At 36.4% G+C, this 23,620-nt stretch overlaps 2 protein-coding genes across 3 annotated transcripts; one reads left to right on the top strand and one right to left on the bottom strand.

The window, feature by feature from the left end:
• Positions 1 to 1,865: 1,865 nt before the first annotated feature.
• etnk1 (ethanolamine kinase 1) lies at positions 1,866 to 15,107 on the bottom strand. 2 transcript variants are annotated; one of them, XM_042722026.1, is made up of 8 exons: positions 14,835 to 15,105; positions 12,467 to 12,726; positions 11,579 to 11,719; positions 10,077 to 10,219; positions 6,688 to 6,771; positions 6,437 to 6,597; positions 3,512 to 3,585; positions 1,866 to 3,422 (listed from the first exon to the last, which is right to left on the bottom strand). In XM_042722026.1, exons 1-8 carry the CDS (start codon positions 14,979 to 14,981, stop codon positions 3,350 to 3,352), a joined length of 1,083 nt encoding a protein of 360 aa, XP_042577960.1. In that variant the 5' UTR covers positions 14,982 to 15,105; the 3' UTR covers positions 1,866 to 3,349. The 2 variants fall into 2 exon arrangements, with proteins under 2 accessions (XP_042577960.1, XP_042577961.1); XM_042722027.1 differs by lacking the exons at positions 1,866 to 3,422; positions 3,512 to 3,585 and adding an exon at positions 8,368 to 8,462 and having other exon boundaries at positions 6,459 to 6,597; positions 14,835 to 15,107.
• Positions 15,108 to 17,300: 2,193 nt separating this feature from the next.
• On the top strand, positions 17,301 to 23,372 carry LOC109070093 (serine/threonine kinase receptor associated protein). The gene is made up of 8 exons (XM_042722025.1): positions 17,301 to 17,354; positions 17,448 to 17,529; positions 20,143 to 20,215; positions 20,323 to 20,422; positions 20,559 to 20,696; positions 20,822 to 20,958; positions 21,086 to 21,235; positions 22,705 to 23,372. The coding sequence occupies exons 5-8, from the start codon at positions 20,623 to 20,625 to the stop codon at positions 22,764 to 22,766; spliced, it is 423 nt and encodes a 140-aa protein (XP_042577959.1). The 5' UTR covers positions 17,301 to 17,354; positions 17,448 to 17,529; positions 20,143 to 20,215; positions 20,323 to 20,422; positions 20,559 to 20,622; the 3' UTR covers positions 22,767 to 23,372.
• Positions 23,373 to 23,620: the final 248 nt, after the last annotated feature.

The raw sequence follows: 23,620 nt of genomic DNA, 5'->3' as shown, positions 1-23,620 counted from the left end.
CAGATCAATGAGGCCTACGATCAGTCAGTTCCAACCAGTCCTAACTAAAAGAAAACAAACTGATAAAAAAATTAAATCCAATATTTGGTAATAATATACATCATAATGATACATTTAGAAGCAATTTTGGTTAAAGCCTTTATGTATAATGCATTAAAATGGGCTATTAAATGGTATTAATTCATTATAATTATTCATAATGTGTCTTGTAATACATTATTATGCATTACAACATGAGGGTTAAACATATCGAGCTCTGTATGCACATATTAAAGATCAAGTAGGCAATTTGCATAAAAAAATACTATTTTTCATGACACAATCTCTTTTTTTAAGCAGAATGGGAAATCAAGACAAGAAAATGGGGCAAATATATAATTTGTTAAATTTTATTTCTATTCAAAGGATTTGATACAGAATCTCCAATGCAACACTTCAGGATTTCATCCCCAGACTATTATTATTAAATCTAACAGTTCTTAGAAAAAGAATATCTCTGTTTAGTTAATGACAACAGACATTGTTTAATAATAAGCAAAGATTTTCTTTTACAGTTAGTTTACAGTTGTACATATACGCCTACACTAAAAACTGCCAGTAGATGCTTGCATGAGGCAGTCCTGTACATCTTATGTTCACCAGAAGCACTTCATTGGTTGAAATTTGGAACCACCCATCACTTTCGGGTTTATGTAAATGCTAAAGAGTGCAATGAAATCAGTTAATCTTCACAGACTGTAAAAAGAAAGACATTTCCCACTACTCTTGTTAGATGAACATTTCTGGTGTAAAAAAAAAAAAAAAGAAAGGAAAAAGTCAAATGTGTAGCATTCTGTGTGGTCTCTGACAGTTCAAAAACATGATCAAGGTGCAAGCTTGACAAAAGAACTGGCACAGAAAAAGAAGCATATGTCAAAATACAATAAAACAACCAGAAATTCACAGTTTCTAGTATTTACAGAATTGTAGATGGTTGTTTGTAGTATAGGCAAACTGACACAGGAAACTGAGGTAAATGAGGGTAGCCAGGCGGAGCGAAGGCAAGTCTCAGAGCTGAGGTTTGCACCAGAAAACTTCTTAGGAGAAAGAAAAAGAACTAATCTTTGTCACATTTTATAATACATTGCTCATGTGTACTGAGCAGAATCAGAAACTAAGGTGAATTGATTTCACTGGCATATTTTATCTTGTTCTCTGATATTTTATGTCAAAAAATGTTAACGAATCAATCGATTTAAGTGGTAACTATGGTGTCTAAACACAAAATTAGATCAGCCTTAAAATAAAAAAATAAATGAAATGTTCAAAAGTTTGGGGTCAGTAAGATTTTCTAATATTTTTAAAAGAAGTCGCTTAATCTCACCAAGGCTGCATTCGTTTGTTCAAAAATATGGGTACAGTTTATACAATACAAAAATGACTGTTTTCAATTTGTAAGTATTTTAAAATGTTATTTATTCCTTTTATGGCAAAGTTGAATTTTCAGCAGGCACTACACCAGTCTTCAGTGTCACATGAAACTTCAGAAATAAGTCTAATATAATAATTTGGAGCTCAAAAAACATTTCTTCTTCTTAATGTTAAACCCAGTTGTAATGCTCAATATATTATAATACTTTTTCAGGATTCTTTGATGAATAAAAGTAAAAAATTCATTATTTATTTTCAAAAATAAATAAATAAATAAAATAAAATCGAATTGAATCCAAACTTCTGAACAGTGATATAACAGATTAAAAAAAAAAAAAAAAAAAAAAAAAATTATATAAAAATATAAATATATATATATATATAGATATATATATATATATATAATAATAATAATAATAATAATATATAATAATTATTAATTTTTTATATTATTATTATATATATATATATATGTGTGTGTGTGTGTGTATGTATAATTTACACAAGGACATTATTTGCCCTTACATTTAACATTTCTAGCGCATTTTTGTCCATTTCAATGTTTAGATTCATTTCTGACCTTGGTTCTGAGTAAAATATATGATTAATAAACTACTACGCCATTTTTGTATAACTTGGTTACACATAAATTGTTTTTACTTATAGCGGTTAATTTATTAACAGGGACCCTGCAAAATAAAGCATTACCAAAAATCTCCCACCATGTTCACTTAAAATTAGTTTTAAGCAGAAAGAGCGGCCCATCGCAAGGTGAACTGAGGACTGATTTTGTTCTTAAAGCAATCAGAGTTTGTGCAAAAAGGCCTGTAATTTAGCTATGCGGACGGGGGTTATGAATACAAAAGCTTTAGTGCGTCCAGCAGGCGATACCATCGTTAAAGCTTCCAGGAAATACATCCATTACAAAAAGTTCACTTATACCTCCCAGAAAAAGCACACGTCTCAAGAGCGACCTCTTTAACAGCGCCATTTAAATAAGTACAAAAACCACCGTTCGAAATTTAAATATTACCACATGTTATTTCTACCGTGAAAAAAATACACTGTGCATAATGTACAAGCAAAAAAATTCAGCACTTTGGTGTGGGCTTCAGATTAGCTACCGGCTCTTTGTAGCCACGGCTACTGTGCATCTACTTTCTCCAAGCGCCACGCTGAGAAAACAATGACGACACTTTATGAATGCTCTATACAGTGGTTCACAGTGACAGGATGAGGGAGGAATCGTCTGCCAGAAACGAACAACGAAGCTTCTATTGGTCCCTGAATTACACATCTTAATGCAGCTGTGCCAGGAACAACCCTCGTAGGAACAGACAGGCCCAAAGTTCACCGTTTAGACAGAAACAGTGCCTATCCATACAGTAAACCCTACATTATCTTACAGTACACTGATTTCTCCCATTAAAAGTTGTGTAAACAAGCAGGAATGACCTTTAGGATGATAGCTAGTGGCTGAAAACAGTCCCAGCAGCCCTCCTCTCTGTCTTCAGATAATAATTGTTGTCAGAGGTTCCCTGTCCTTGGAGGATTGGTATCTGGGGAGCTTTTCTTAATTTGAGATTCTCCAGGGCTTCTCTTAACATACATTGGCAAGTCGAGGCTTTAGAGTAAGCCATCTATACGAGTTGTTTGCTTCCTCAATTGGCAATTTCACTTCACTGAAAATAGACTAGGGCACTGGGGTGAGTCTCTCTCTCGACCGCCACATAAAAGCGAGGAGGAGGGCTTAGGTGCTTGGTTTTCTACAACGCTAAACCAGCTTTGAGTTCAGAGATGATGTGGGGCTTATCTAAAATGATGTGTTCAGACAAGTAAGTGCAGTGTTCTGTCTACAAACTGAAGAGGTCTCCAGCTAGTTCTTGTGTCCACCAGGGGGAGCCCTTCTCTGGAGTAGCACAAGCCAAGGTCTGAGAGATTATTCTGGAAGGTGCAGTGACATCACCTCTGGTTTCATCTTGAAGTACTGGCTGAAACGGAGAACTGCATATCTGCAGAAGCAAATTTGGTGGCCAAGAATAAGAATGCATTGTTGAAATCTTGATTATATGGATGGTGTTGTTGAAATGTGAAAACTTACCCCAAGAAGTCAAAGTCAATGGTGGAGTACTGAGCTTGGATCAATGCCCACAGTCCCCAAAAGAAATGAGATGCCTGGGGAGAACAAAAACCAAAGACCATGAGGAAAAATGAGGATAGCTTTACATTTCTATTTAATTCTTCACTGAGGAAGATATCATGGTACTGAGGAGTAAATATATATAAAAAAAAATTCATACTGTATCCCAAAAACAAAAGAAAAAAATTATATGTAACTATAATTATATTCATAGTGTTTTCATTGTTAAATAAGACTTGTATTTTTCTAATTAATTCAAATTAAATAAAATATTAAATAAGATACATTTTATAAAATAAATAAAATACATTTAAATATAAAATATCATTATAAAAACTTAAAAACGATCAACTTTAAAAATAAATACTAAAATTACTAGAAGGAAAATAATACTAATAAAAATGACAATGCATAAAATTTAACTAAAATAAAAATGAAAACTGAAAATATAAAAATAAAAGCTATTTCAAAGTATTAATAAATACTATAATAGTACATAAAATTAAAACAAAGTCATATGAATATGACATGAATTTTATTTTATTTTTTAAAACAGAAAAGCCTATTTTCAGTACCTAGAAGATTTGTATAAATGAATAAATAATATGAAAATCTATCCTCAAAACCAGACATTTTCTGGCTTTTATTTGAATCAGTGTAATTTAAATTCAGTACAACAGATACTAACTTAATGTATTAATATTTATCTATCAATATATAATTTGCTCCCAAACTTCCCATCAATGAAAATTCACCTTACACAACTGACAAGAGATGGCCGATGTTCAACTGTTATAAAAACAATGTTTCAATGCACAAATCTTTTTGTTCACAAAAACAGACTTCATTTAATAAACACAAATTTTCTTTCTTTATTATTATTGATTTAAGGGTAAAACAGGACTAAGAAATATTCCTGACAGGCTTTGTGAGATTCACCCTGACCCTGAAGTTAACTGTGTGACAGATTGTATGTTGTACTGTTGCTTGGAAACATCTGACCCACGCCTTTCTAAGCAAAGACGGCTTCCTTTTAGTGGACCCATTAAAAAAGGAAAAAAGATAACTGCATGGAAGTTATTAGTGTTGATTCTGGATCACTGACAGTGAAGTAAAAGCTTATAAAATGTGGCATTTCTATAAAAGCCCTCTGATGAGACTGAATCACTCCTGCCATCATGTGAGTACAGATCACGGGTTTGCTGGCCTATAATAAAGTCTCTATCCTCTGTGTTTTTCGCTCAACTGCACAGAATAAATGTTTGCCTCTGCCAGAGTCAAGGGTCCCGATCCCCCACAGAAACAATCTCTGAGTATATTCAGACCATCTTTTATAAAACTCTGTGTCTCCTGGCTTAGGAATGTGAAGATGGTGTGCAAACATCAGGGTGACATCATAAAGCAGAGCTTCAGTGGGCATCTAAAATGACAAGTCCGTAGAATATATAGATATTATTTGGAAATATTGGTTAAATAAACTCAATTAAATTATTATTTTATAAAGTTATAAATTAATTTTTTTAATAAACTACTGTTAAAAAATTTGGATTTGGTAAGACTTTTTAATGTTTTTTAAAAAAGTCCATTCTCACCACGGCTGCATTTATTTAATCAAAAATACTGTTGTAAAATATTATTATTTTAATTACAAATAACTGTATTCTATTTTAATATAATATATACTATAACATTAATTAATAATTATATAATGTAATTCACTTGTGTGATAGTAAAGCTGTATTTTCAGCAACATTACTCCAGTTTTCAGTGTCACGTGATCCTTCAGAAATCATTCTAATATGCTGATTTGGTCCTCAAGACACATTTCTTAATTATTACAATGTTGAAAACATATTTTTGTGAAAACCCTTTGATAAATAGAAAGTCTTAAATGTCACTTTTGATCAATTTTATGCATCCTTGCTGACTAAAAGTATAAGAAAGGTGGTGTCCAAAGCATATAAATTCTTTTTTTTTGCAATTTTCTATTGATTTCCTCTTTGTAAACTTTTTCGCAGCTGTATCCAATATTATTCAGAATTGCCTTTGTTTGATATAATATCATCTAAATTATATAATATAGATATAAATGAATAACCACAATACCAAATTCTGATTATTAAAAGCATAAGACAGCTGCCTTAAATTTCTAGAAACCGTAATATTGGCTTAATCTGTTTGACACATGACATTTACTTAATCAGAATATGAACATATTCTGATTAATACAGTAAAAAAACTGCAGCACTATACAGTTTTCTCTGGCTTTCAATTAAGAAAAAGGAATCCAAAACAAAGGCAACAAATGACATTCATTAAGCCTCACACTATGGCATTCCTCAGGCATTTGTTTTAGCTTCTCTCAAGGTCCCTCTCAGGGACAGGAGAGAAACAGACCCTCCCACAGTTTTGTTCACCATATCTGAAAGCCAGAGGTTGAATTTTTTTTCTCCTCCTTCTCCTGACAAACTGGAAATCCAAAAATGTCTGCCCTGCTTTTAACAAGTCTACTGATCACAAAAGACTAAACAGCGAGAGTAAAGAAGATATTAAATTAGTTTTCCTCTCTGAAGTAAATAGCATCATCAAGAAAGGGCAGGTGTGCTACTCGATTGTCAAAGATCACCCAGAGGTCCTCTCATTAGAGGCTTGCAAAGATGGGCAGGATGTCAAGGCTCCTTCTCTGACAAATATTCATACCTTTGTCTCCACTTCAAGCGTCGCTCTAATGCAGATGATCTATCTGTTCCAGTTTACTTTGTAAAATGCTGCATGTCATTAAAGACAGTAATTACATTGAAAAAACAAAAGCCTGATGTTTAATTTGGCAGGGTGCAGATGGATCACGATTCCACACCGTGGCGGATAAATCCAGTTTTGACTCACCAAGGCGAAGCGGTTGACTTGCACATACAGCACCTCCACTTCAGTGTTGGAGACCTGTGTGCCCTGTGATTTGTACTCCTTGTAGGCCTCCAGATAGGCCCGGAGCCACTGCCACTGGAGCTCTCGCCCAGGATACAGGGTGTAGTCCACCTCATTCAGACCTGTCAATCACAAGCAGCACACACGCACCTGGTTAAGCAGGTTCTTTTCTCTTCTATACAGTAGCTTAATTTGTGTTCGTATCGCATTACCTGCAAATTCATTGAAGTGATTCCCAATGTCAAAGGCTTGATAATTGTACCCAGCATATTCGTAGTCAATGAATTTGACATTTCCTGCAGGAGGGGAAACAAATAGCAATTTGTTTAGAAAAGCACACGGGCATTGTCTTCTTAATAACCCTTGTTCTTTTTAACTGTTACAATCTATTGCCTGTATTAGCAAACCAACACTACATAGGCATTATCTGCAATTTAAATGACTTATCAAATCACATCTGGGAAAAGGAGTAAGGATTTGAATTCTGGTGCAAGACAAGAAAGCATAAACAAATGACAAAGTGAATAAGACACGGGGACAGATTTCATGCACTTATAGCATGCATTGTGGAAAAAAAACGCATGTTATATTTAGGTGATTCTTCAATTTGGGTCACTTTGAAAAAAATGAAACTTTTTTTCCAGACGGTTTCATTTCATTTAAAGTATTTTTCACATCCTGTAACAATGACCTGATCATCTGTGTGCAATGGTCATGATTTTATTTCATGTTTTTGACAAACAATTAACTTTTGAAATGATAATGTTTCTGAACAAAAATGTCAAAAAAGCTACTCTCAGATCATGATGCATCAATCTTTATAATTTTTTTAATGTTAATTTTATCCATGCTTATACCCCATTATGTATCATTTCAATCATAACCAAATATGAACATTAATAATGGTATCATAAAAAAAAAAACACACAAAATAAATTTCCCTGATTTTAACACTTTCAATAATTTAAACCTTTATAATAAGTGTAGGGGTAAGTGAAATTGAAAAGTGCAATATTTCAACACTCTTAAATTAGAAACAAACAATTAAAAACATAATAAATTGTAAACTTTTTATAATATAAAAAAATATAATAGTAGTAATAATGTTAATATAAAAATTATGATTATCTGTTATTAATTTTAAAAGTTTATCTAATTGATGAATCACCATTTACATGAGTCTGAGAAGAGAAGTGGAAAACTTGCAACTTTTTGTTTTATTTTATTTTTAAAGGGACATGGGGATTTATTTTTATTTTCATTTATTTACTTTTTTATTTACAACTTTAAAAAAAAAAAACAATGATTTCTGCTTGAATACAAATTATTTAGCAAGTGGGCAAAGTTATTGCAAGTTTTCCTGGAAATCTCGTGACTGGTGAAAGAAAGAGCGCCTCGCGTAAACAGTCTTCTGCTCTACAGGAGGAAACACAACAGTAAAAGTACAGAGAGAGTAAAATAAAAGCCAGGAAAAAAAATGAATAAACAAGTCAGGTTAGACGAGTTTACAGTTTTAGAAAATGCAAATAAATAAATCAACAGAAATTAAAAAAAATACTGTAAAACCACAGGGCTGGAAGGACAGAGGAGTTTAAGGAGAGAAAATAGGCAACGTTGCCATCTAGTGGCACAAAGTCTAGCAAGCAATGACTTGATCAGTCAGGTGATGTAGACAGTGTTGTCTTCAGAATACAAAGCCTTACTCCTCTCAGTCTACATATGTGTAATGCATTTATCACTGCCTAGTTTCTTATATGTAACATTACTGCACCTAAAGTGTGTTTGACTTTACGTTGCCTTGCATTCCCAGTGCTCTAGAGCTTATGGTGTGAAAAAAAAAAAAAATTGGACAGAAGTGTTGGTCTACAGAAAGAGACACGTGAGGTGGTTACCGGACCCGGTGGCGTCCTAGCGGGACACACTGAACACCTCCAGTCAGTGGCTATAGCCCTGTGCAGCAGATGAAGAGATTTGGGCAAACTCACATCTGTCACAGAACACACACAGCTTCACTGCAGAGAGGCCACTGGGCACCTCCCCCGTTAAGAACAAACACGGCTCATCTCATAAACGCACACCCCCACCACACAGCATCCCCATTGGTCCATTAGCCAGCCAATGAGGCCCCAAGTTACTGGCTCTGTGCAAACGCCACGGCGGCTTCCTGTGCAGCTCGAGCCTGTGGGACTCTCAAACTTATTTGACTCCCTGCGTGTCAACGAAAGGCAAATAAAACAAGTGCAAGGGCTATTGCGCAACACTCCCGCTCTTGGTTATCGGGAAATTGAGGGGGCCGAGAAAGCAGGGATGTCAAAAACAAACATTTTACTATGAAAACTTCCTCCCTCCCCTTGGTCTGTGTTAAAAGTGAGTTAGAGGAAGTGGTTTGGCTTTTTTTCTGAAAACATAGCCTCCTTCCTCTCTCGAAGTTCAAATACAAACAAGTGCCCAAGGTCACAGCTGCCTCCAAACCCTGTTCTCCAAGCAGATGTCCATGACCCAGTCTCTAATCGCTCCTGGTGAATTATTTACTGCTTCAAGAACAGTTTTTAGGGGCAAGTGATACCTTTAGGGCAACCGAAAAAAGTGAGAGACAGGAACTACACATTCTCACACTACTGCTGTGGCAGAGCAGCCATTTTCTCATGCTCATACTCTCCCAAGTGGGTCATTTGTGTTATGCTGATGATTTGAAGTGAACACAGGGTGAATTTTTAATTAATAATGTAAGCGTGCTTGCGTGTATTTATTTATTTATAAATTTTTAAATAACAACTACTGTATAATATATAGCAAAAATCTATATATCTAAATCATTCATATAACAAATATACAGTTATTTATTCATTATATCATTAATAAATATAATTTATTATATAAAAAATATTGTAATTTATTGGGTTTGGTACCTGAGAACATGACAAAATGTCAACATCCACTCAAACAAGAGAGAAATTAAGTAAAAATGACAAATTAAAAATATTAGAATATTTTATTAAAGTGTGTATATTTATACATTTTCAATTCTAATAAAGGCCTATGTTTGTAATTATTTTAGTCTAATTTATATGTTGCATCTAAACACTGTATGTCATATCAAATGACTTCTATTCAAATTAAGTTTCAAATTTCCTTCCTGTTATTTTCTTCGTTGTATAAATAAAGCTGAATTGTCTTTAGCCTGAGCTAGGCATATTTATGAAAGTCTGAACCTGTGTTTTATAGAAATACTTCCTTATTTCATAAAAATATTTACAGAAAGGAAAGAACTGAAAACGTTGTGAATAACAGGAATGACTCGAGTCACACTCTCCATCCTGTGGGTCAGGTAGCGGCAGACAGTCGCCGGTCTGTACATCATGAAGATAGCATTCAACAACATTCCCCAAACAAACACAAAAACACATTTTATGGAAACCAGTGGACTCTCCTGATGCCTTGATGAAATTGGATGAGACTGTAATTTTACTACCCCTTAGGAAAGGGCATCCATGTTATATTTCAGAGGTGAAAACACTAAATTTAAGCCTACCTTAGGCAGGGGGGGTTGGGGAAACATACGCTGTGGCTGAAGGAAGCTGGTGGGGTTTGTTGGACTCACCTTCCTGTTGCTTGTAGATGATGTTCTTACAGAGCAGATCGTTGTGACACAGAACGACTGGGGAACCCAGTTTAGAAAGGTTCTGCTGAAGCCAGATCATTTCGTCTCTAAGACACGCGGTGCTGGGCACCTCACTTTTCAGCCTGGAAACAGACAACACATACATGCATTCAGCAAACACAAACATACTTTTCTGTTCCTGTGTGATTCAAATAAGGCACGCTGTACACAAACCTGCCTCACTCAGTAAGATAAACATCTTAAAAACCACTATCTATAAATAGTAAACTAACCACAGAGACACTGTACGTGCATTGGAATTGGTTGTCAGCACTTGTTGTGTAATAACTTTTGTTGACTCCAAGGCATAAAAATAATTCGCTTCGAATCCAACTGTAAATTCAAACATACCTGAACTATAACTTGTGCTCAGGCTTCACTTGACTTGGACAAAGACTCTAGCAACCCACACAGCAAAAAGGAAGAAAAAAAAAAAAACACTCCATGTCCCAGTTTTGCATGTACAAGCACTCACATGTCCTTCAGACAATGTACCAATTCAGTTGTATCCGCAATGATTTGTCAACAGATATTTCATGAGTATTTGTATATAAATTCAAAATCGTCCTACACCGCGGTTTTACCTTTTATTGTAAAGGGCATTTGATCTTCTTAACATGTTCACTTTGTAAACACTGGGTCAGTACTTCTGCAGCGATGTAGCACGATTTTGAAGTTGGAGGAGAAAAGGAGATGGGAGTTTTTCGACATAACCTAACTGTCATGAACCAGAATACACAGAGTTCACGCAGAGCTAGACAAGAAATTGTACATTTCTTTAGAAAATAACCCATCGTTTCAAACTCAGGGGCACCATAGAAGTCCATTATATGGAGAGAAATCATGAAATGTTTTCCTCTAAAAACAATCGTTACGACTGAAGAAAGAAAGACATGAAAATCTTGGATGACAAGGGGGTGAGCACATTATCTGTAAATTTTTGTAAATCTTATCCTTTAATTCGTTTTCATATTATTCTATAAATAAGTCTTTATTATATTTAAATATGGATTACTGTCATCTTATATAAAGCACCTTGAGAATCTATTTTTAAAAGAGGTTACATTATAAAAAGATTATTATTAAAGAGTATTTCTGCAAAACAAACAAAATAGACATTGTTCTTAATGCATGCTGTTCTCAGCTTGCATCTGTACAAACATATTTGTCTGTGCCACGATGAGTCATGGGAGGATTTTCAAACCACAATGTAATCAAAGCATATTGGGAGAAAAAGAAAAAACATGGGAAATGTCATACATCTAAAGAACCCGAAGTACTTTCTGTACGTCATAGCAAGTGAAGCTTTGATCTGAACCTCATTGTATTGATAGCTTCAATATCGCCCAGAGACATTATATCTAAAGGGTGTGTTACGCTACACGTTCTGCTTTGCTTAAAAAACATCAAAACATGATGTAATCCTGCAAATTAAAGCTCACCTCTGGTCCTTCTCAGGGTCGTCGAAGTGTGTAGGAGCAAGAGAAAAGAACTTGCTTATCCTCAGCCAGAGGTCTGATTGGGGCACCCAGCCGTTGTGGGCATGTATGGCATGGTATTTTGCCATCTGCCTCGCAATGTGCCTGTAAACATAGAAAAATGGCTTATTTTAAGCTTTATGTAATACAAACAGTTCAAATGTTTGGGATCAGTAAGACTTTTAAAACTCTTCTGAAATAAGTCACTTATTCTCACCAAGGCTGCATTTATTTGATCAAAAATATAGTAAAAACAGTGGTATTGTGAAATATTACTACAAACTGTTTTATATTAGATTATATTTTCAATCTAATGTATTCCTGTGATGGCATAGTTGAATTTTCAGTATCATTACTGCAGTCTTCAGTGTCACATGATCCTTATATGCTGGTTTGGTGCTCAAGAAACATATCTTATTATTATATATGTGAAAAACGGTTCCAAAGAAAGACTTTTATTTGAAATATAAATGTCTTTGCAGTCAATTTTACTCAATTTAATGAATCCTTGCTGAATAAAAGTATTCATTTTTACCCCAAACTTTTTAAGAGTAATGAATTTAAACGCCAACACTTTAGTCATCACCCTGCTAACACAGTAGCCTTGTTCTTTCACAGCTGTCTGAAACCCGACAAGCATTGGCGGAAAGACTGGGTCAGTGTGCGAGAGAGAGAGAGAGAGAGAGAGAGAGAGAGTGCAGTGTGTCATTCGTGTCTTAAGGGATTACTGGGTAAGGTTTGGGGTTATGTGACAAGTGTCTGGCTAGTTGGAGGTCAGCGCCAGTATCTCCATCTCCGTCATGCCGTCCTGAATCAATTAGCTCTGGATGATTGGATTCGAGAGTTTCTCACCTGAAGATGGCAGGGCTGCGGATGTGCTCGGGCTCCAGGGCCACTCCCTGCAGGAACTCATAGCACAGGCCGTTGTTGAAGGTGCAATAGAGACGTGGAGCACATCGGTGCATCTGCAGGACACGGAAGCTCTTCACTTCGTTCTCACGGTCCACAAACAGTTCTGTCTTGTTCCCGTAGACCCGAACCAGGACCACGTCCTGCATGGACCCGCCAACGTAACAGCCAATCAGCTTGTTCGTGATCCCATCAGTGAAAGACTGCAGAAAGAGGAAAAAATAAAAATAAAAACTCTCGCTCAGATGGTTTGAGGTTAACCTTTAGTGATGTTCATTAAAAAAAACTCTTTGTGAGATCAGCATCACATGCTTCGAGTTCCTTTTCTGCTTCTCAGCGTGAAGAGAAACCTCTTATTTACATGCATACAAAAAAGATTGATCGCCAAACTCGGTGTAACCAAAACAGCTAAATAACTTTTAGTTTATTTAGACTCACAAGTGTTGGTGTATTCAGGGTGACAGAGCTGAACAAATTTACATTGTCTACTAATGTAAAAATGGAGCGTGTTTGGGACGCCAAGCATTCCAGACCACAATCATCTGTACTATCTGGGATTGACTGGCAGTGGACGGAACGTCAGGAATTTGATTTCTGCCAGCGTCAGAGTGGTCTGGCATGTGCTGAGCACTCAATTTTGTTTGAAAGTTGACGAAAACAACCCAATACATATCTAGTTTCCCACCCACATGCGAACGACGTGACACACCCCTACCAACTCTGTTTATACAAGGAAACACTGTTCCGCACCTTAGGCTAAACAGTGCTCGGTTTACAAGAATATTATTACAGATCTCAGTTTTGGTCTATGATGTCCAATGTTGTTAGGATATTGTTCAGGATTTTTTCAGCTGTGAATTTCGTTGGGAAAATCATTGATAAAGTACCAATGACTTCATGGAAATTTCCACTCGGCCATCTCAATCAGAGGTCATTCGATTCAGTGCCAGTACTAAACACTTGAAAAACTTGATTCAAGGTGTCTCCCCTGGTGCACAGCTAAAGAAAAGTTTCCTATATATTTACAGTTCTCAACAACGCCAAGGCGACGGAAACCTGATCCGTCACATTGAACATTTTTAACGCCGTGGTCATACATGTAGGTTTCATGAATAGTGAAACTGACTTTGTACCTGCTACATTTCTAAGAAACTCCTTGAAATACTGCTTGTCCAGGAAGGCTGAAAACTTTTAGAAGAATGAGTAGTCATGCGTAATATGTCTGTTCTTGGAAAAGGCAGTTCTGCGAAATGCCTAGTTCAATCATTAAGGAATTTTTAGGCGTTGTGTATAGATGTACTGCACTGTACGCTTGGTTCCACCCATCTCAGGTTAATCAATCATGTATGAATGCAGGGCGCTCTGGGGGGAACAGAGCAGGGTAATGCCACCGTCACAGTCGTCTTTCTGTGTCAGCTGTAAGCACACACCTATCAGTGTTATTGTAACTTCACTGGACAGCAAACAAATGCCTTGACACTGACTGACTGATACACAAATAATTCAAATCATTTTAGAAATGAGGAATGCTGTACGAGGCATTCTACCTAATTAAGGTAGAAAATTTCCTCATACTTCATTCATCTTTCCTGTCCATCTCTGAGAAAAGATTCCACATACGTACCTTCACCTAATGACTAATACAATTACATAAATACTTATTTGAACCAACAAAACTTAGTTTTACAGATTTAATTAGGTAGTAATAGCTCTTTTATGTACCAATTACAGATCTGCAATTTTTACAGTGTAGAATTTAAAGGCAAAATTGGCATTTTGTTAACCATAGTAATTACTTATAATTAGTACAAGTAGTATCTAATAAGTACTAATTACTAATTTAAAAAAGGTATTAGGTACTATTGGAATACTTAATAAAGTAATTAATTAAAAATAAGTAAAAAAAAAAAAAAACAATGCACAAAATCCAAGGATCCACCACCTACTTTCTCTTTGTAGTTCTACTTTCCATTTGTACCGCAGCTGTAATTTTCTCGTCCTGGTGCATTGAATACATTTTAGCATGCATGCATGCACGAGCAAAACATTTTTATGAATGAGAGTGTTACAACATAAGTGCTTTCTTTGACAGCTCGCATTGGCTGCTGTGTGTCTGCTAAGCACCATGGTGCCGACGGGTACATCTGGTGACGCAGCTCATGATTTGAAGGCGCAGCACGCTTAACTTCGCTTTCTGCGTTATATAATGCGTCGGACGAGCTGCTGTCTGTAAATGCAGGCTTTCTGCATCAGGTAGGGTCGGCGTGCGACCACCTGAATCGTGCGCGAGGAGCAAAGACATGAGAATTACCTTCGTTTTGACCTCCGAAGGTTTCCAGTGGGGTCTCAGCGTCTTGAGGAGTTTCAGGGCTCCGGCTCTGTAATCGTGCTCATCTAGAGTCACGTCTAATTTAGGAACCGTAGGCGCGCCTTCTGGAACGTGAATGTAATTGGCCATTGCTGTAAACGCTCGCTGCAAGTGCTCTGAGACGGGGAAGATTCAACGAATGCGATAAAGTAAAGCAGGGTGCGGATTTAAGCTCAGTTTCTGCACGGTTACGCCTACAGTGGTGCTGTTCGATTCGCGAAGCAACCGTTCTTGTCAGTCGGTTCTTTTCCACGATTCAACTGAACCGACTCTCAGAGCGTTTTGAAGGGACTGTTCTGTCAAATGTGAATTTTTTTCAGTGCTCATTTTTGGTAAGTTATTGCAATAAATTTGGCGTCATTATGTCATTTTGTGTCATTCCTTTTGACACAAGGAGAGGAGAAAGTCATAGGGGTTTGAAACAACATGAGCATGAGAAAATGACAGGATTTTACTAACTTTACAATTTTATGGTGGTGAATCCCCTCCAATCACTTAAGTGGAATCATAAACAGCACACAATTTTACACTGAAAATATAAACCGAAGTTTTAAAGAAATTTAACTTGAGAGATGATTAAAAGAAATCAGCTGTGAATTGGTTTTTGAACCGGCTCATTCTGGAACTATGCAAACGAACCGATTCTCTAAAGTGATTCGGACTTCTCAGATGATCCCACCCCTGTGCGTTAAGAGACTGTCTTTTTTCTAACCAGCTGATTCTGTAACTTTGCTTTGAGATCTTTTCTGGTTGCAACATACTGCTTTACATAGAGCATTGGTCACTCAATGCTTAACATAGCTTTGTGCATGCTGGTACAATATGACTCAGACTGCTTTACATAGAGCTTTCAGCGTTTCTGTGTCACTAAAATACTCGGGTAGAGATGTAGATGTTCATCTTAAATGGCCTTTAGCAAGATTTTCACAGAGATAAATTAGTGTAAGATCTGTAGCAGCCTGTGATTCATGACAATCACAAGCCTTACAGTGATTCTGAATTTCAGATTGACGTAACTTTAAAATAAATGTAACAAACATTTATTATCAATATATTATGAATAAACAAACTATAGAAATATGTAGGAAAGATGGATGGATTGGTTAACCTGCACCCCTCATTATGGGACTCACAGCTGAAAATGACCTACCTAATCAAAATTGTAATAGTTCCTGACTTCAGTGTGTTACACACACAATTTTGGTGTCTTTGGAAAGAAGACCCTTTGGGCTTTACTGTCCATCATTCAGAGTTGATAATGCTCAAAAAGATAAAAGGTTATAGACAATGAAGTGCCTTGAAAAAAAGTGTACCACACTGAAAAAAAATACGTGAAATCAGTCCGGGAGCAATCCAGAAAATAATGGGTTGAAAGTCACATGTCTCATGAGTTTCTATTTCAAATCTGAAGAAGATACCATGAAAAATGAGATTCCTGCAGCGATTTTCTTAGACTAAAACCCCACCCCCACCACCAATGATAAGTTATGTTTTTGGATTTATTTTTTTAGACTAAAACCCCACCCCCACCACCAAAGTAAATATATAATAATATAAATTAAACATTACCTTGTCATAGTGTTTTATCATTTATACAGATAACGGTTAGGCCTATATTTGCCAATAAAATAAATAATAACCATATTAGCATAATATATTACCTTATTTATTACTTATATTAGTGCTTCATCATTAACATATCATACTGGTAAAATAATGTGTAGCCTGAATGCACTGTAAGTCACTTTGGATAAAAGCGTCTGCTAAATGCATAAAAATGTAAAAATAAATAAATAAATATAATAGCCTATATTACATATGATAATATTATTTAATGTTGTGCGCTGTCTGTCAGGCCCACTGACTGCTCGTCAGTAGATCACACGTGCACTAAACTGAACTAACCCTGGATCATAACCTGTTCCAGAGCAGGTTATCTTCAGAGAGCAAGTTACTATAGTTACTTACATAACCTGAAAGTAACCACCGATTTTGGAACCGAAAGCTGAGGTTATCCACTCGGTTATCCTCAAACATATCCGGGTATGTCACATAACCTGCTTTTTGGAATACCCCCCAGGTGCAGGTTAATAGATGCACATCTATTTGTCAAGTTATTAATACTTTATCTATCTATCTATCTATCTATCTATCTATCTATCTATCTATCTATCTATCTATCTATCTATCTATCTATCTTTCTGTCTATCTTTCTATCTATCGTTCTATCTATCATTCTATCTATCTATATAAAATTCATCTAGCATGTTCTGTGTGTCTTTCCAGAAATTACAGGTAAGTGTCCCATGATGACCCTGGGATTATCATGACATCACAGAATATACGTCGGTTATCATGACATCACAGAATATACGTCAGTTTGTCGCGTAACTAGATGTCATCTAACATCACCTTGAATAAAGAAGCTACAAAAGCAGCTACAGCCGCAGCAGATTTTACAGCGTAAGAACAAGCAGTAACAAAAAATTTATTGGGTGAAATAATATTGGTGAAATGTTATTTTACTTTTTCTATTTATTTGTTTTAATATGATAGAAAGGTATGGGACGCTGTCACTGGAGATGAGGTCATGAAGTTGGAGAAAATTTAATTTGTGAAATCTGTGAACTTCACAGAGGTAATACTTGATGCAGAGAGCCAGATGTTTACAACAACATTGAATGGGTGTATTAGAATGATTTTTAAAGGATTGTGTGACGGCGAAGAATAATGACAGCTGCTTATTTTTAATGTTAATAATAAATTCAAATAGAATACAGTTATTTTAAATTCTAATGCTTAATGATATTGCTGTTTTTACTGTATTTGTAATTATTATAAATTAAATGCAGGCTGAGCATTTAAAGCGAAAAAAAAAATCAGACCCCAAAGTTTAGAAACAGTACTGTACTTCGATTTCTTATATAAGTGAAATACTTTATTTTTAAATATATACTTATTTATTAGTTTACTTCTTTCATTAAATATTTTAAATCCAGTAGAATTACAGTGCATTTGTAAAGTATTCACAGCTCTTCACTGTTTCCACATTTTGTTGTTACAGCCGTATTCCAAAATGGATTAAATTCATAATTTTCCTCAAAATTCTACAAACAATACCCCATAATGACAACGTGAAAGAAGTTTGCAAATTTATTTGGAAAAAAAAAAAAAAAAAAAATCACATGTACATAAGAATCCACAGCCTTTACTCAATACTTTGTTGAAGCACCTTTGGCACCAATTACAGCCTCAAATCTTTTTGGGTATGATGGGACAAGCTTTTATAATCATCATTTGGCAATTATCTGACATTCTTGTCTATTCACCTCTCAAGCTCTGTCAGGTTGGATGGGAGGCACACAGATACATTTTTCAGGTTTCTCCAGAAATATTTGATTGGGTTCAATCGCATGCTCTGGCCATTCACATAGTTGTCTATAAGCCTGTGTGCTTAGGATCATTGTCCTGTTGGAAGGTGAACCTTCGGCCCAGTCTGAGGTTCTGAATGCTCTGGACTGGGTTTTCATTAAGGCTATCGCAATATTTTGGTGCATTGAGCTTTTCTTCCCTCAGTCCCTTCCACTGAAAAACAGCCCCACAGCATGAGGCTGCTACCAGCACACTTTACTTTTGAGATGGTACTCTGCAGTTGATGAGCAGTGACTGGTTTCCTTCAAACATGATGCTTAGAATTGAGGTTAATCAGACCAGAGAATCTTGTTTCTCAGAGTCTGAGGGTCCTTTAGATGCATTTTTGCAAATTCCAATTGTGTTTTCATGTGTCTTCACTGAGGAGAGGATTGAGTTTGGCCACACCGCCATAAAGCCCAGATCGGTGGAGTGTCACAATGAGGTTTGTCCTTCTGTAGGTTTCTCTCATCTGCATATGATCATGGAGTGACCATCAGGTTCTTGATTGGTCAGTTTGGCCAGAAGGCCAGCTCTAGGAAGAGTCCTGGTTGTTTCAAACTTCTTCCATTAAGGTTAACAGAGACTATATGCTTCTGTGAACCTTCAGTGCTGCAGAAATCTTTCTGTACCCTTCCCCAGATCTGTGCCTCAATACAATCCTGTCTCGGTGGTCTACAGACAATTCCTTGAATTTCATGGCTTGGTTTGTGCTCTGACATGCACTGCTAACAGTGGGACCTTATATAGACAGATGTGTGCCTTTCCAGTTCATGTCCAATCAACTGAATGTACCACAGGTGGACTCCAATCAAGTTGTAAAACATCTCAAGGATGATCAGTGGAAACAGGATGCACCTGAGCTCAAATTTGAGTGCCATGGCAAAGGCTGTGAATACTTATGTACATGTGATTTTTTTTTATTTTATTTTTTTTATATATAAACAAACTTCTTTTGCGGTGTTTTATGTAGGGATGTGCCCAAATCCGAATATGGTAATCACAAACATAATGACCTGTACTATGGCACCCCTAAAGATAACAAATACGAGAGAAATTAGAAAAATATATTTCAATGCTTTCTCTCACAATTATATCGTTGGGTAATTATCCTGTATATAAATTGGGTGCTTCAGGGAGCCGTTATTAATATGCAGGACATTGAGATCACTTATAAATGCGCATTTGCTTTTAACTTTCACTTTCGAGATTCACATTCACACGTAGCCTACTCTACTACGGAGCGGCAGTACTTACCACACATTTCACAAGATTAGATGTTTGTCAGTGGTTCTCAGGATGTGCAAATCATTCGCCATCGTCCTATCAGTCATCTCTCCTTGCCTCTTTCTGTTAAGTGGTAAGTGAAATTTTATGTACTGTTATGTAGAAGGCAACTGCTAGCAAGTGGCTAATCATGTCCCTTTAGTGGCTCCGTAGAACACATTATTCGTGCCTTTCCAAATACATATTCGCTATTTGGACACATCCCTATTTTTATGTAGAATTTTGAGGAAAATAATACATTTAATCCATTTTGGAAAAAGGCTGTAATATAAAATGCGGGGGGAAAAGTGAAGCGCTGTGAATACTTTCCGTATGCACTGTATATAACGAGAACAGTACCCTTTGAAGTCATATCAAAAACAAAAATGTTGAAATATAAGGCTGAACAATATTAAGATTTATTTTTTGATTTCTATAATCCAAACTATATATACAACTACCAGCAACAATGATGTAATTTAAGTAATGTCAGTTCATTTCATGTTTCTGAACACTGTTAATTGAGTTGTTTTGTTAAATAGAAAGTTTTTACCAGCTTGTGTTGAATCAACAGGACAGTACCTGTCTCCTGACTGGAGGCAATGATAAAGTGCTGCGCATCTATGATCTCGGCAAACCAGAAGCAGGTATATAAAGTGTCTTTTTGGATTTGTTTTGATTTCCAAAATCCAATTCCTAGTCAACTGCTTAAAGATGAAATGACATGGAAGGCTAAATGGCATTTGTAATGCAGAACCCCTGGAGATTGCAGGCCACACCTCTGCCATAAAGAAAGCTCTGTGGTGCAACAATGACCAACAGATTCTCTCAGCTGCTGATGACAAAACTGTCAGGTGAGTGTCCAGAATGGTAACAGAAAAAGTCTTTGAATTGTACAGTAGATACTTTGCCTATTTCAGACTGATCTTTTATAGTATGTCTATAAATATGTGTGTCTGATTCTGAGTTTGTGTTGTCTTTCATGTGTAGACTTTGGGACAAGAACACAAAGGAGGCAGTGAAGACTCTGGCGTTTGATGCTTCTGTCAGCAGCATGGAGTACATTCCTGATGGGGAGATCCTTGTCATCACATATGGGAGAACCATTGCTTTCTACAATGCCAACAGGTAGATGGCTACAAGCTGTCATATCATGCAAATATTACCTTGCAGACTAAGTCAGACAAAAACATGTCCTTAAAATTAACTGACAGCTGAATGTCAAATGGTTTCTTTTCAATTTTTTTTTTTAGTTTGGATTTGATAAAGGCTGTGGATGCCCCTGCATCTATTCACTCTGCCTCACTGCATCCTGAGAAAGACTTCTTTGTGGCTGGAGGAGATGACTTCAAACTTTACAAATATGACTATACAACCAAAGAGGAAATGGGTAGGAATATAGTCGCTTAGTTAATGTAATTAACTTCATTAATGAAAAAAACAAAGCTTATTATAGATTGGCTCATGAATATATACTTTTTTGTTCATGCTTGACATTAAGTTTGTCTCTCTTTCAGAGTCATATAAGGGTCACTTTGGGCCCATACACTGTGTGCGGTTTAGCCCTGATGGAGAGCTGTATGCCAGTGGCTCAGAGGACGGCACTCTGCGTCTGTGGCAGACTGCTGTAGGGAAAACATACGGCCTGTGGAAATGTGTCCTGCCTGGTGAGTTTACATAGATATTGTCATGACAGTTAGCATGTAGGGCTGCACAAGTGGTTGAATTAAAACCAATATTGCAATTGAATTAAATATATGCATGCCACTGCATACTTTTACATGCAAACAGCTCATGATCCAGTGTTTTCAATGTCTTTGAGCAGCTCAGTTTGCAGTAAATGCTACTCTGAGCTTGGGTTGCTTAAAACTGTATTTTGGAACACACAATGCTCCAACCTGCTCTCCAAACTTGTAATAGGAACTCGAGAAGCGCTTGTAAACTGTTGTCAACAAAATAGAAGTTTTAAGGACTCTCTGCAGTAAAAGCTTGGTGGTTTAACATATCAAAATGAAGAAATTAAGACAGTCATAAATATTAGAATTGAAATTGTACAACAACAAAAAAAAATATTAGTAGTAGTAATAGTAGCAGTATATCTATCTTTAATACTTTTTTTTACAGTTAAATATGACAATAATAGTTATTTGTTTTTTTAGTTAATAATATCATTAAATGAAATTTTTTTATTTATTATTTTATAGCCATTGATACATAATCACAAAATTGAGTTAATCATGCATCCCTAAAAATAAGCTGAGCAAAATCACAATTTTTATCTGAAAAAATGGCAATTCTATTTTTTCCCCACTCAAAATGTGTAGCTCTATTAGCATGTATATATGCATGATTCAAAAAAATGTAGACTTTGTTTGTTAAAGCCTAAACTATAAATACATTATCAGTCTAATACGCTTCTATTAATTAACCAAAAGAAAATCTTGATGGCAAATATAACACTGCCATATAAGCACTAAGTCCAGCAGAATTCCAGCACTGTTGTTAGATTTTGAAAGTGAAAGTGAAAGTCGTGACATTTGTCAAGTATGGTAACCCATACTCGAAATTGGTGCTCTGCATTTAACCCATCCAAGTGCACACACACAGCAGTGAGAAGTGAAACACACCGTGAACACACACACCGGAGCAGTGGGCAGCTATATCCAGCGCCCGGGGAGCAACTGGGGGGGTTCAGTGCCTTGCTCAAGGGCACTTCAGCCATGGGTATTTGAAGAGAGCGCTGTTCATGTCACTCCCTCCCACCTACAACTCCTGCCAGCACCGAGACTCGAACCTGCGACCTTCTGGTTACAAAGTCCACATCTCTAAACCGTTAGGCCACAGCTGCCCCTTATGATCGGCTTATGACAGATGTCCCTGCCTTTACTACAGCGATTAGCTGACAAGTGACTTGTTTTGCCTCTCATTTGCATAAAGAAATGCTCTTTCCGTTCTGTTATCATACCTTCAATATCTGGCGTGATCCTGCCTTGCCTGCTCATCAATAATTCAATACTAAATCAATTATTTTATCAGTGATTTTCAATTTGAAAGTGCCAGGTCAGGAAAAGGCTTCATATGTGGCTTTGTGAATCAGATTCTGTACCCTACACTACAATCTCTCTGTCCCTTTCAGAGGAGCTGTCATCAGAGAACTCTGAAGTGCTGTACTGTCCTCCAGCTGAGATCAAGGCCTGAGTTGGGCGAGAAAGAGGGAGACAATGAGGCAAAGGAAGAGAGATCACGGGAGAGGTCAGGGGACAGGATGGGTCAAGAAAACCACACCCCAGCAAAGTGCTGTGCCACCACCCTTCTTCACATGAGACGGACCGCACTGCCGAGCGTGGAAATGAGCATCAGGAGACGGCGGTAGAGCTGAGAGCGCTAGTTCAAATGCTAATCCTCCAGCTGCCTGCTCTTTCTTTGATAGCCATGATACACCAGTCAGCTCTTTCATAAGTGGTCGGTTTCTGCAGCACTGTGATCACTTTGGTTAAGATTGTTTTTGTTTTGTTTTTTTGTTTTGGTGTTACAACATGTGCTTTCAGTACATTTTGTTTGTTAATGCAAGAGCTCAATCTTCAGTTTGATAACATCTCTCAGCGGAAGTGCTCCTGAGGAATGTGTTGTTCAAATGTTTATCAATAGTAGTGTGAATTTGGTGTAAATGTTTTCCATGACAGCCTGGGAAATACATAAACCTGTAAAGCTTAAAAGTGACTTAAGTTCTTTAATAATTTTGTCTTTGGTTGCAACGTATGTTGTATCATTTGGCCAATAAAATTATGACATACCTTTATCAAATTGAATGGTTTTCTTTGTGTTTTTATTAATCTGAAAATATAAGGTTTCATTTCAAAACATTACCACTAACTTATTAATACTGTGATATTCTGCACTTGAATTATCCATTAGTCCACCAGTAGAGGCCTTTTATTTCTAGTCTAATTTTAAAATTATTTTTCGTCCTCAATATTTATTTATTTCCACTTCAATATTTATTTTACATTCGAAGGAATTTTTGGAATCTGGTAAATCAGTCTCTTATAAAC

This window comes from Cyprinus carpio, chromosome B4, assembly GCF_018340385.1.
Source record: "Cyprinus carpio isolate SPL01 chromosome B4, ASM1834038v1, whole genome shotgun sequence".
Lineage (NCBI taxonomy): Eukaryota > Metazoa > Chordata > Actinopteri > Cypriniformes > Cyprinidae > Cyprinus > Cyprinus carpio.
This window is presented reverse-complemented; position numbering and strand designations above follow the sequence as displayed.

What these genes read in the sequence shown, in the direction of transcription:
- etnk1 (XM_042722026.1), bottom strand. Translation starts at nt 14,981, where the DNA reads ATGGCCAATTACATTCACGTTCCAGAAGGCGCGCCTACGGTTCCTAAA. An exon ending in CTTCGGAGGTCAAAACGAAG is followed by an intron (nt 12,727 to 14,834) that starts GTAATTCTCATG and finishes CTCTTTCTGCAG; the next exon opens with TCTTTCACTGATGGGATCAC. An exon ending in TCACTTCAATGAATTTGCAG is followed by an intron (nt 6,598 to 6,687) that starts GTAATGCGATAC and finishes TGTGATTGACAG; the next exon opens with GTCTGAATGAGGTGGACTAC.
- LOC109070093 (XM_042722025.1), top strand. Translation starts at nt 20,623, where the DNA reads ATGGAGTACATTCCTGATGGGGAGATCCTTGTCATCACATATGGGAGA. An exon ending in GCTTTCTACAATGCCAACAG is followed by an intron (nt 20,697 to 20,821) that starts GTAGATGGCTAC and finishes TTTTTTTTTTAG; the next exon opens with TTTGGATTTGATAAAGGCTG. An exon ending in GTGGAAATGTGTCCTGCCTG is followed by an intron (nt 21,236 to 22,704) that starts GTGAGTTTACAT and finishes TGTCCCTTTCAG; the next exon opens with AGGAGCTGTCATCAGAGAAC.